General features: G+C 59.0%; 4 protein-coding genes across 4 annotated transcripts; 2 read left to right on the plus strand and 2 right to left on the minus strand.

The window, feature by feature from the left end:
- Nucleotides 1–836: 836 nt before the first annotated feature.
- On the plus strand, nt 837–3,995 carry PLICBS_005835 (uncharacterized protein; the record flags this gene model as incomplete). Its single annotated transcript, XM_018319559.2, has 4 exons — nt 837–888; nt 965–1,146; nt 1,237–1,391; nt 1,448–3,995. 4 exons carry the CDS (start codon nt 837–839, stop codon nt 3,993–3,995), a joined length of 2,937 nt encoding a protein of 978 aa, XP_018182033.2.
- Nucleotides 3,996–4,539: 544 nt separating this feature from the next.
- PLICBS_005836 (uncharacterized protein) lies at nt 4,540–5,026 on the minus strand (the record flags this gene model as incomplete). Its single annotated transcript, XM_065600808.1, has 2 exons — nt 4,540–4,563; nt 4,679–5,026. 2 exons carry the CDS (start codon nt 5,024–5,026, stop codon nt 4,540–4,542), a joined length of 372 nt encoding a protein of 123 aa, XP_065456880.1.
- A 1,324-nt stretch (nt 5,027–6,350) lies between these two features.
- On the minus strand, nt 6,351–9,779 carry PLICBS_005837 (uncharacterized protein; the record flags this gene model as incomplete). The annotated part of the gene is made up of 11 exons (XM_065600809.1): nt 6,351–6,668; nt 6,804–7,569; nt 7,715–7,795; nt 7,890–8,017; nt 8,086–8,180; nt 8,300–8,842; nt 9,016–9,109; nt 9,157–9,193; nt 9,261–9,306; nt 9,372–9,604; nt 9,721–9,779. 11 exons carry the CDS (start codon nt 9,777–9,779, stop codon nt 6,351–6,353), a joined length of 2,400 nt encoding a protein of 799 aa, XP_065456881.1.
- Nucleotides 9,780–11,504: 1,725 nt separating this feature from the next.
- On the plus strand, nt 11,505–13,062 carry PLICBS_005838 (ribosome biosynthesis protein rrb1; the record flags this gene model as incomplete). The annotated part of the gene is made up of 2 exons (XM_018319561.2): nt 11,505–11,703; nt 11,804–13,062. The coding sequence occupies 2 exons, from the start codon at nt 11,505–11,507 to the stop codon at nt 13,060–13,062; spliced, it is 1,458 nt and encodes a 485-aa protein (XP_018182035.2).
- Nucleotides 13,063–13,076: the final 14 nt, after the last annotated feature.

Below are 13,076 nucleotides of genomic sequence, written 5' to 3' on the forward strand. Positions count from 1 at the left end.
TTGGGGCGTTCCAGTTTGGTTCTCGCCAGCAATGCTAGGCTTTCTCTCCACCAAAACGCTGCCGCATAGGGCTGGGCCGACCGTTGGCACTTTGTACGGATGCATGATATCACTCGCAGCGCCACCCGAGCCTAGCTTTTCGTCACGGAACCTTGACGTCGCCGCACAATTTCGAGTCCTCCTCCCGGCCGGCACATCCATCCCTCCATCTGTCTCCAGCGCTGCAGCCACTGCGGGAGGCGGCGAGCCGAGGAGCTGCAGTCCCTACCGTGATTAGCTACCCTCACCTAGTCCGCTCAATTCTGAGGCGGGCCAAAAAAGGCCAGCGGCGCGCGTGACGGACCCGGTCGGACGACGGGCCAGCCCTTTTAGATTTCTTGCGCTTCTCTCCGTCCACCCGCACCCCGAGCTTGCGGCAAAGCACCCTGTGTTTTATTGCTCTACGGATCTTCCGGGGTCCCGTCAGACGACTCTATCGACCACGTCCGCGGCGCAGCCCACGGTCGTCGCATCGCTTCTTTCTCCGTGTCCGCGCGACGGCGCGAGCTCGCACTTGCGCGCATCCCACAATTAGCGACAATCTCCGTCAGCCCGCTCGACAACCTCCGGCGCCAGCCCTACGACGACGGAACCACCCGCTGCCCGCGGCCGGGCCCTGACCTGAGCTGCTACTTCCATTCCCGCCGTCCGTTGCGAGCGGCCCTGGTGCTCTTCTTCAGGCAAACTCTGGCAACCCGGCCTGCAGCAGCCCTGCAGCATGGGAAATGTCCACCCAACTGTCCTCGCCCGCGCTCCCGAGCGACGGCAGACGCAGCTCGACAAAGGACGGTGAAGGAATGCCCATACCGGGTGCCGAGCAGGCCGGCGCATCCGAGACCCTGCACGCAGGTAGGTCATGCTCGGACTCGGATTTCTCGTGTGCCCGCCGTCCGCCTTATCGCGACTGACGAAGCCGCAAAAATAGGCCCCAGCAACACCTCTACGACAAATGGTCAGCCCTCGGCTCCCAGCCGGCGGTCCACCACGACGTTGTTGTCCCGAAGCAACACGTCCCAAAATGTCAAGGACAAGGATGGTCCCAAAGGCCTGTCCAAGGCCCTGTCGACAACCCCGCCTGCCAACGTTGGCCTTGATCCCCTGAGCACGGTTCGTCCATCCCTCGGCTCAGACGCCGTCACGTCAACGTTATGCACTTGTGTTGCTTGGCCAAACACTAACAGCGATGCTGGCATGCAGCAAATATATCTTCGAACAACTAGCAATACCGAGCCCTCAATCGCTCAGCGTTTGCGCAATCCAACCAACAGGCCAGAGAGCCCTACACTGGATAACCTGCATGATACCCCAACCAAGTCGTCCCATGGAACGCCGGATCTGAACAAGGACCGGAGGTACGGTTACTATCTAGTACTGCGCCCGTCCGATTCGCTGACCGAGTTGTGTGTAGGAAGGGTCCGTCGTTTCTGAGCCGCCTGGGCATGCGAGGGTCGTGGAGAAAGGACGATGAAATGCCAGACTCAGACTCGGACATGGGCGATCTTCGAACGGATGGGAGTAGCGCACGCGCGGTGACGTCGATCCGAGGAGCCGGCGTTGGCTTCATTCCCCTGTACAAGGAGCCGCCACGTTATATCCGGGTCAAGCCGCACAACAAAAAGGGACGCGACTTCAACCACATGTTCCTCGCCCAAGAGTTGCTTGGCAGCAAGCACTCATCCGACGAAGAGCCGCAGGGCCGGGCTCCGGCCACGGCCGTGGGAAGCAAGATCCTCAAAGGTGGCGATGCTATTTGGGCGGCCGAGTTCAGCGTGAACGGGCGGTACCTGGCTGTCGCGGGTAAGGACCAGACGGTTCGAGTCTTTTCGGTGATTTCGACGCCCGACGAACGCCAGGCCCACGAGGAAGAGGAGGAGAGTCAAAGCAAAGGCGACGGAGAAAAGCTCAGTGCGCCGGTGTTCCAAAGCAAGCCGACACGTGAGTTTGAAGGCCACACCGGTGAGGTCTTGGCACTGAGCTGGAGCAAAAACGGCTTTCTCCTGTCCTCGTCTATGGACAAGACGGTGAAGCTGTGGCACATGAGCCGCCAAGAGTGTCTTTGCACCTTCAAGCACAACGACCTAGTCACGTCCATCGCCTTTCACCCAACCGACGATCGATTCTTCCTAGCAGGCTCGCTTGATGCCCAGCTGCGCCTATGGAGCATCCCAGACAAGGCAGTCGCCTTCTCCGCCCAGGCCCATGAGTTCATCACGGCCGTGGCATTCTCCCCTAACGGCAAAACAGCGATCTGTGGGCTCTTGAGCGGCCTGTGCTTGTTTTACGAAACAGAAGGCCTCAAGCCTCTGTTTCACATACATGTACGGTCATCGAGGGGAAAGAACGCCAAGGGAAGCAAAATCACGGGCATTCGGACTGTCAAAGCTGCCGATGGGTCAGAAGGTGGTGACGTCAAGGTGCTCATCAGTTCAAACGACTCGCGCGTACGAATATACAGCCTGAAGACGCGCATGCTGGAGGTCAAGTTCCGCGGCCTCGAGAACCAGTCCAGCCAAATTCACGCACGCTTCAGCGATGATGGCAAGTACGTCATCTCCGGAAGCGAGGACAGGCGGGCATACATCTGGTCAGCAAGCCATCCGGAGGCAGAGCTGAAGGACAAGCAACCATACGAGTGCTTCGATGCACATCCCGAGGTGGTCACTACCGCCCTGATGGCGCCAGTCAAAAGCAAACAACTTTTGAGCGCGTCTGGCGATCCCATCTATGACCTGTGCAACCCGCCGCCTGTCCAGCTTCTGAGCTTCGAGGAGAAGTCGGCGAGCCAGACTCGACTTTCTGAAACAGGTAGCTCGGAGCTTCCGCCAAGCTCCAAGAAGCCCGAGGAGACACCGGCCTACATCGAGCGCTCGAAGCATATGGACGGGAACATCATCGTCACCACCGATCGAACCGGAACCATCAAAGTCTTCCGGCAGGATTGCGCATCCATAAAGCGACAGCAGAACACGTGGGAGACTGGGTCCAAGTTCTCCGGCAAGCTTACTGGTGTTGGGCGCAGTGCCAGCATCATCACCAAAACCAGCGCTGGGAGCCGGGTGAACTCTCGACGCGGATCCCTGAACCTCGGACACAACCCGGTGCAGGTACAGCCGGCGACGGACAGAATCATGAGTTGGCGCCAGGACATTGAGGGCCGGGGAAGTACGTCTGCGGCAACGATTAGGAGCGAGCGATCCATGTCTCCGATGAAGGCGAGTCGCTCGCCACTCAATGCTTCCGCCGCCAATCTGGCATCCGAAGCCCGGAGGAAGCCGTACGCCTCTAGCCCAAGTCTTCGTCCACAGCACCCAGGGAGCCCCACAAGCAGTGTGCAGACGAGTATGGCCTCGTTACAGACACCCAAGGACGAGGAAGAGTCCGGTGTTCCACCGACACCAAGCTTCAGTCTAGTTAGCTCGCCCGACCCAGAGCCCCAAGATGCCAAGGGAGAAGGGAGCTTCTGGAATCTGGGTCGCTGGAAGCCCAGCCTCCCCACGCTCTCGGGCTTGCGCTATTCTACAACCTTTAGCAGCCCTTCCACGCCAACCGGATCGCATCCTGCGGTAGCTCACGCCAGGACGGAGGGCGATGGCCTCAGCCCTAGAGCAGCCAAACCCTCGGCTCGGAGGAGCATGGGCGTCAACGAAATCCGTCGCCTAAAAGGGACCGACGATGTGAACAGACGACGGTCCACGGGCCCGCTCCTGAGCGTGAAGCCCAGACTCAGCGAATCTGGCTCAGTGGAGGAGTGCATCGACGAATCCCCAGAGACGGGAGACGAGTTGTCGAGCAGCAAGAAGCGCACAGACTCGGGAGTGGCCGAGCTAAGTGCTGCAGAATCGACCGACAGCGACAGAAGAGCGTGCCGAGATTGCGGGAGCACCAGCTTCGAGGCCAAACGCTACGGGAGGGAGCGGACCGTACAAGTGTGCAACGGGTGCGGGACCAAGACATGATACCAACGAACGAGAGCATGGTTATTGCGCACGAGTACCGAAAGCGAAGGTAGCCGTCCAGCGAGCGAGAGGGACGGAGGATAAGCGAGACACGAGTATGACTGGTCATGTCGGATGTCCTGGCTTAATGGTTGGAAACACAAAAACCCCGGCTTGGAGTTTGAGGCTGCATAGAGCGGGCGACTGTTTACTGTAGGCAACACGTTTGGCGTTTTTACGGTAGGAACGCGTCAAAGTGGCAAGGCAACACACATCTCTTTGGAAATACCTATACAGGCTGATAGCGTAGTGGCAGATCATAAGCTGCAATGACTCTGTAATTTGTTTGGCTTGTTTTGTATGGCTTCATGCCCAGATATCAAATTTCCTCCACGGACGAGGGTACGTCGGCCACGTCCATTGAATGCGCCCCCAACGCCATCATGGCAGCTCGAGAGCTGCTTCCGTGTATTCCGCGTCTCCGTTTCAACGATCCCGCTCTCCTATATACGTCTGCTTATCCATGCCCTCGACGTCTCGCGTCATCGTAGCAGCACCATGGCGCTTAAAAGTCCTCGTTGGTCGAGATCTGCAGATGACACAGAACATGTCAGCACCGGACAAGGCGCTGGAAGGAGAGGGGTACAGAAGAGAACGAAAGGGACGAGGAGGAGGAGGAGGAGGACGAAAAATCAAGCGCTCACCTTGCCGCCCTCGGCCTTTGCCTTTTCGGAGAGGGACTCGACGGCCTTCTTGAGGGCCGGGGGGTTTGCGCCGGCGAGGTCGGAGGCCTTGTCGCCGTTCTCGAAGAAGAAGAAGGCGGGGATGGAGCGGATGCCGAGCTCGAAGGCGAGGTCGGGGACCTCGTCGGTGTCGAAGCGGGCGAAGGCGTAGGTGTTGGGGAGGGAGAGGGAGGAGGCGTGCTTGTTGAACATGGGGGAGATGGCCTTGCAGGGGCCGCACCAGGTGGCGTGGGCCTGGAGGGCGACGAAGGGGTTCTCCTTGATGAGGGCGTCGAACTGCGCCTTGGACTTGATGTCGACGACGGACATGGCGGCGGCGGCGGCGGCGGCGGTGGTCTGCGGAAGGGGTTTCGGAGTAGGTTGGTCGTGGTAGGCGGACGGGCGCGCGTGTGGTGGTGATGCTGTCTGTTCGTTTAAGAGAATGGCGCGGGGCAGAGAGGGAGGCTGTGGTTTTTTTTTTGTTGATGTGGTGGTGGTGGTGGTGGTGGTGGGGGAGGGGGCGAGAGTGTCGTGAAGAATGCGCGCCTGGGGTTTAAGAGCTGGCGCTGTGGGCCGGCAGTTCGGCGGTGGCGGAGGTAGTCTGAGGTGCGCTGTTTTTGGCCGACCACGGACCCTTCGTCGGTGGGTTAATAACTGTAGGCTAACTTGTATTATGGGTGTCGCAGTGGAAGAGCGCGCGAAGCAGAACGTATTGATATAATTTGGAAAATGAAGATATTCCCAGTCGCGGGGTCGCTGTGCTACGACGGCTATGCAGAGTTGATGACGACCTCTGGACACCGACCAGGGCAAGCTGCTTGCATTTTATATGCCACTGGCATGGACACGACCAATTGCTCCTCGCCCGTCCCCCGGGGAATCACAAATGAGACCGGCGACTGACAAATTGGCGCCCTAATAAGCCAGCCCTCGGGACATCGCCCAGCTTTGCGTCCGCCACGGGAATAGGTAAGGTACCTACGTGCTGGGCAATTGCTGGCTGGCCGCGGCGCCGAGCGGACAGACGGCCGAGACCCGTCCCAGGCGGTGATGCCATGCCGCTGACAAACGGCACCGATAGCCTGTAGATGCACCTGGGCAGTGCCGGGGGAGTGCTGGGGGGAGCTTCCAATGGCGACGGGACCTGCATTGAAGGGCGGCGGCGGCACCGGCGGGGTGGGTTTTGGTCATGGCTGCGGTGACGTGATTTTTTAGCTCGCTGCTTCTACTGGCGTCTGGGCTGTCAGGGCGCCCTGCGCGGCATGCAGCGAGCATTGCTTGTTCACCTCAACAAACTGGGCCTAGCCGCACCGCCTGCAGTGCGTCAACTTGGTGGTGTCATCCTAGCACCAGGAGAGCATGCAGTGCCGAGGCTGGTGCACAGAGAATGGGCCCTTATTACAGACTGGCATGATGAACTGTAGCTGTTTGGGGAACCAGCTCAGCTACCGACCCAATACTAACCTAATAACTAGGTAAATATCACCATCAAGTATTCTCTCCCCGTCTATTGACCCCACGAGCGGGCACTGGAGAACGATGAGTGAACCTAGGCAAAAGCGTGTTCCCCGTTGATGCGCTATTCCCTTGACTCTTCAAGTTCGCACCCGCATCCAGATCTAACCCTCTCTTAGAAGCGAGCGACGCACGCGGCTCAAGATGACGCAGCTCCCCTCTCGCTCGCTGTCGGCGTCGGCGTTTCCTCAGGCGTCGAGGGGGCTGGCGTCGCCGGAGCAGTAGTGGCCTCGGTCGTCGCTTCAGGTGACGTTGCCCCCTCTGCACTGGTCTCGGGAGCCGGCGTGGCCTCAGCAGTTGTCTCGGGGACAGTGGTCGGCGCCTCCTCTGTGGTTGCCTGGGCGGTCGCCTCGTCGCTTGTCGTTGCCGTCGCGGCCGTGGTCTCGTCCGTGGAGGGCTCGAACAGAGGCCGGGTCACTCTGGGAGTTGGCCTGGAGGTGACGGCGAGACAGCTCGGCTGCTTTGCTATTAGCATGAAGAGTCCTACCATTGCTCTGTGCGGCAAGAGATACACCGCGGGGAGGGAGAGAAAGGGTACAGAGAGACAGAGAAAGGGACAGGGAGAGAGCGAGAGAGAGAGAGAGAGACATACCGCGAAACTGCCCGTGTACTCTGCGTACCCCATCGTCGTCACCGTGACCTGCATAATGTTTGGCAGGTTCGTCACAAACGGGGCAATGACCGGATCCTGCTCCGTCTCGCCGTCGTGCTCGCAGTCAATCTCCCACGACGTCGCCGCGCGCGGCACAAAGTATCCCTCCTCCGTCGTGGGCCAGCCGAGCGTCCCCTTTCTGTCCACGGCAATGTCTCGAAGGAGGCGCTTTGCCCCGCCCAGCTTGGGCGGCCCCAGGTCGTTGCCCAGCTCGGCCAGGATGGACAAGAGGCCCGAGGTGATGGCCGCCGACGCCGACGCGCCGCTCGCCTTGACGTACTGGTTGCCCGTCCGCTGGAGCGGCACGGGGATCTGCTTGCCCATGACGTACAGCGATAGGTACTCCTTGGACGTGTCCTCGCGCAGGTAGCTCGACGTGTCGTACCGCCGCCCGTTCTCGTCGCAGTTGCCCACCTCGATGAGCGGCGTGTCGGCGCCCCCGAGCCACTGGGGCGTCGTCCAGTCGATGTTGCCCTTGGGCGCCGCGTCAAACCCGTAGTTTGTGACCGAGGCCACGACGTGCACGTTGGCCTTGTAGATGCGATCGAGGAACGCCGCGAACGGGTCCGTGTTCTTGCGCAGCCGCGCGAATATCCCCGTCTTGAAGTCCTCGCGGGGCGCGGCTTGCGAGATGCTCACAATGGCCGTCGGGCTATTCCTTTGCTTCTGCATCTTGATGATGCCCTTGACGGCCCTCCAGAGATATCTTGCGCGAGAGATTAGCAAATACAGTGTGTCGTCAAAAGGGGGGGGGGGGGGACCGTCAACGTTTCTGTCTCGTGTAGCTTGTCGCAGACGCCGTAACGCACCCGGATGCTATCGCGGACATAAAGCCAATGCTTGACACTCACATATTCTTATAGCCGCCATTCTCCTCGTCCGGGCCGCCTTGGATGCCCAAACAGATGATGCTTGCCTTCTTATTGACACCGCTATGGGTCGGAAAGTTAGCCGGCCAGAAATCCGCGAGCATGTGGTGTGGATGGCAGATGGACCGTCGACACACCGAGCCGTCCAAACACTTACTTGAAACGGCCACCTATGACACTGGCCATTTGTGTGCCGTGGCCTGAAGGATCCCTGATGCCTTGGAACCCGAGATCACGTGTGTGTGTGTAGTCGTGCGCTTCTTTGATGATGCCGGTAGTGATTTCCTGTATTGCATATGAGCCTGATATGTATCTGTGGTGTCGCTCTTCGCGGGCAGGAATAGACAGCATACCTCGTGTGTCATGTCGCAGCCCGAGTCTAGCAGGTATATCAGTGTGTTGCCTGTGGATAGCGAATCATCCCAGAAATAGTCGGGCGTGTCGAGAACTGTGTTTGACGCAGCGCATCAGCCGTAGCCCAAGCGTGAGCATATTCCCGAGACATGCTCAGACCGGCTCGCGTGGCATTGGCAGCGGCAGCTGCATAGCAAATGCGGAGAGACTTACACTCGCCCTCCCAAGCGTTCTTCGCCCAAAGAGAGTTGAGCCACCTCAAATGGAATGGGAACCCGACAGCGCCTTCTATCTTTCCGATTTCGAACAGGGCATCTCGCGGCAGCTCGCGCGCCTTGATGCGGGCGGCATCTTCCGATTGAGTCGTATTTGCTGGACGAAGCGACCGTTTAACCGAGCTCGTTGCCGTCTCAATCACGTCTGACATCTGGAACTCGATATCTGGGGAGATGGTATTGACGAGGGGGTTAGCGTCGAGGTCGGAGAAGCTCTTGTCGTACAAATCGCCATAGAGAGCATAGAAAGAGATGTCGTCATCAGTAATCTCCTCAATGACCACTGATCCATCCTTTTCTAGCTGAATCACAATGGTCTCAAAGTCGGTCCGCGTTGCAGATTCTTCCAGAAGGACGAGCGCCGGAGTGGGTGTCCCTGACTGTGTGACTGTCGGAGTCGCTGGTGCGGTGTACGTCTTTGTCGGCTGAGAGCCGCCGGTATCGATGAGAAGAACACCAATTAGTACGCCAATAAGTGCAACTGTTATACAGACACTCCTGTCAGTGCCTGGATCAAGTCACAACATTAGTAAGGACCGCTGGGCTCCTACCGTCGACGAGAAGTCCAGTAAACTAGAGAAGGTGGATAGTGCGTAAGCATTCGCTTGTCCTAAGAAGTGCAGTTCTAAGCTCCACAAGCACAGTTTCACGTACTAATTGCAGCCCAGTGGCTCTTGCATATGCTGGAGCTGACGTGCTGGTGATACTGCTGAGGAGGGAAGACAGTTTGTTGAAATTTCTTCCTACGCTGCGTTAAAAGGAAGGTCTGTGAGGGGCATAGATGCCAGAACATACTAATGGCGCGATATTGGCTCGCTTGATCGTGTGTGATCTGCACGTAGGTTAGATCGCAGTCATCATGCACGGTGTCATATACATGTAGCCATACAGAGCCGAACGCCTCCGCGGCATCAACCTGCGAATCTGCGTCGTCGAATTCGGATGCTGTTGGGCTTGGCAATTAGCATCCCGTCAGGAAATCGCACGCATTTGAAGTCTCAGCGACTCACCGACCGTGTCGCGACGCCTTCTGAGGACGTTCAAGGGAACATCATCGGGAGTATATCGCTTGCCCAGCTTAGATGTCGATCGACGAGTCGCGGCACTAGCATTTTCGGAATCGGCTGATTCAAGCCAGTCCACAGCAGCTTCTCGTAGCGCGTCATAGTCCTCAATGATTTGCTCGATGAGCGCCAGAATGGCAGAATTGTCGGGGGCGCTCGTGGTGGTTGTGGGAGGGGCGCTCGATTGGGTCAGCGTGCTGCTAAGGGGCGTCGAGGTCGTCACGGTTGCTCGTGAAGAAGTAGCCGTACTGAAAGTACTGGAAGTTGCTTGAGACAGGGTCGTGTTGGTACTGACGGTGATCGGCGGCGCAGAGGACGTGGCGATGGTGCTGATGCTGGTGCTGGAGGGGCCATCGCACCCGCCGCCTTCACGGCAGGTCTGGCCCGGCTCGCAAACATTGCACAGCGTTCCTACGGAGCATTGCTGAGATGTGTTTTCGCAACAGACTGCTCCTTTCGTGTAACAATTGCCGTGACTGCAAGGTCAGTTGGCTGTAAGATGAAGCCAACAGGTGTGCAGGCATTGGGCCGCGTAAACTCACCAGCATGTTCCATCCTCACATGTGACGGCTTCCAGAGTCCCTGGCTTCAAGGCACAGACAGTAATCTCGGGTGGCGCGCAAGCAAGACTGCCCTCGAAGTCGATGCAGACCTCGCCGGCCTGGCACTTCACCCCGCTGGGACACGCTTGCTGCTGGCACAGGTACCCCGATGGACATGATGCATCTTTGGCCCCAACCAAATCTACAGAGGCAAGGAAAAAGACGAGCAGCCCGACTGATGCCAGCCCCTGAGATGGCAGCCGCTGGCCTTGCCAGAGAAGACGCATTGTGACGATACGGCACAGACGGCAACGAATGACGTCGCTCTCCTCTGCGCGAGCAGCAGTCCCGGTCAGACCGGTTCATCATGTTGGACTACGACCGGCACCGGCACCATATATGACATGGCTTGAAGTAAAGGCTCTTTGCCGGGTGTAGAGTGCCGCGCTCCATGATTCCAGTTGGGCGTCTGAAAAGATCCGTTAGTGATACGCTCATGGCAGGGCGGTCAGCGCTAAAGTGGTCTTCCCCAGCACAAGGCCTGATCAATATTTGACAACGTTCTTGATCTAAGCGGGCGGAAACCGCACGGCATGTCATAAGCACTAATACTGCTTGCCCGTCACGACAATTGCAGTCATGAGCCCACACCCGCACTTGTTGTTGGGCTGACGGGAGATTCGGCATGTGCATGTCGAGAGTCTGGGCCTAGGCTCCAAATTGATAGTAGCCAGAACGTCAATTTGTTGGTTTACATGGGAAACGTGGACTTCATATAAGAGGAATTGAACGACACGCCCGGACGCACTCCCCGTGGCTCGCCGGCAGTGGCGGTCCCAGCCCGGTCCCTGAACACCGCCACAGGAGGCAGATGCTGAAGCTGCTGTTAGAGGCGTAAAGACAATCAGAAGGGGGAGGCCCCGACGTCATTATAGTTGCGAGACACTGATAATCTGAGAGGCTGAACGTGACGCATGCTGGCCCGTGCGTGCCGGCTGCCGGACACTTCTGGTATTACGTCGGCAACAAGATATTTTGGTGCCACGGCAGGCCGGCACGTGTGCATCAATGACTAGTGCGGGGGTTTCGACGTGATATAAAGTCGTCGGGCTCATGTTGGAAGGCTGGCGAGGTTGCTTCTGAGGACCACTTTGCCGCCGCGACTCCAGAGCTTCGTGAAAGAAGACGAACGCCATGCACCACAAGTATTACAGGGTCGAAGAGACCAAGACCCAGAGCGAGACTCCACGTCGACTGGGCTTTGACCAGCTGCACCGCCACAGTCAAGCCACGGAACCGGACTCCCAAGCCACACTGCTCTCACTGCTTTGGCGGGGTTGGTGGCTCGGGTGGTCCCTGGCCGGCCCTGGAATTTTTTGATGGAGGGGCCGCCAAAAAATTGTTCGGCTTGTTGCGCCGCGACTCCCCCCATCCGCAACCCGACACTCTCGTCTTACAACTTGCTGGCGGGCCCGTCTACGCCGCAATTCTACATTTATCACGGAAAACGACCTGCTAAGAAGAACACGAGCCTGCCATGTCGAAGCGCACCGCCGACGCCGAGGGCGAGGGCCCTCTCAAGGGCGGCGACCGCCCCGAGCAGATGGACATTGACGACAAGGACATGGGCGAGTTCGAAGACGAGTTCGAGGATGAGTTTGAGAGCGAGGACGAGATTTTTGAGGCGGGCGTCGATGGCAGGCCAGACGCCGAGAGGGAGGCCGACGAGAAAGCAGGTAAGGGGCTCTTGTCCAGAGACCCAGGTTGCTCCATTGGGACAACTTGGACCTCAGTCAGGTCGCAATTGGATGTGGAATGGGACTGACGAATTGGCAGCTGCAATGGACGTCGATCAAGGCACATTCATTGTCGGCCGCAGCAAACTTGAGCCGGGCCAGACCCTGGCGCCCGACCTGACCACCTACGAGATGCTTCACAACCTCAGCACGCCTTGGCCCTGCCTCTCCTTTGACATCGTCCGCGACTCCCTCGGCGACAACCGAAAGGCGTATCCGGCGACCATGTACACGGTTGCGGGTACCCAGGCCGACTATTCCAAGGCGTCGGACAACCAGATCATGGTCAACAAGTTCAGTGGCCTGAGCCGGATGGAGAAGGAGGACGATTCGGAGGACGAGGACGATGACGACGAGGATGCCGACCCCATCCTGGAGAGCCGATCGATCCCGCTCAGCTCGACGACAAACCGCATTCGTGCACACCAGATCCCGAGCAGCGAGCCGGGGAGACCGCCGACGACTCTGACAGCCACCATGACCGAGTCCTCCAACGTTTTCATTCACGACGTCACTCCTCACCTGGCGTCGTTTGATACCCCGGGAACGATCATCTCGGCGCAACAGAACAAGCCCATCTCAACCATCCGAGCACACAAGTCGGAGGGCTACGCCGTAGACTGGTCTCCGATCATTCCTAGCGGCAAACTACTCACCGGCGACAACGACGGTCTCATTTACGTGACGACGCGGACGGACGGAGGCGGCTGGGTGACGGATAACCGGCCGTTCCAGGGCCACACGAGCAGCGTCGAGGAGCTCCAGTGGTCGCCATCGGAGCAGTCGGTGTTCGCGTCGGCCTCGAGCGACGGCTCAATCCGCATCTGGGACGTGCGATCCAAGTCGCGCAAGCCTGCCATCACGATGCAGGTGTCCAACTACGACGTCAACGTTATGTCGTGGTCGCGGCAGACGACGCACCTGCTCGCCTCGGGCGCCGATGACGGCACCTGGGGCGTGTGGGACCTGCGGCAGTGGAAGACGAGCCAGGACAAGCCGCAGGCGCTGGCGAGCTTCAACTTCCACAAGGAGCAGATCACGAGCGTCGAGTGGCACCCGACCGACGACTCCATCATGGCGGTCGCGGCGGGCGACAACACGGTGACGCTGTGGGACCTGGCGGTCGAGCTGGACGACGAGGAGAGCAAGGACACGGCGGGCGTCAAGGACGTGCCGCCGCAGCTGCTGTTCGTGCACTACCTCAAGGATGTCAAAGAGGTGCACTGGCACCCGCAGATCACGGGCAGCCTGGCGGCCACGGGCGAGGAGTTTAGCGTGTTCCGCACAATCAGCGTCTAGACTGGCGATGGGCG

This window comes from Purpureocillium lilacinum (assembly GCF_023168085.1).
Source record: "Purpureocillium lilacinum CBS 284.36 DNA, scaffold_4, whole genome shotgun sequence".
NCBI classification, from domain to species: domain Eukaryota; kingdom Fungi; phylum Ascomycota; class Sordariomycetes; order Hypocreales; family Ophiocordycipitaceae; genus Purpureocillium; species Purpureocillium lilacinum.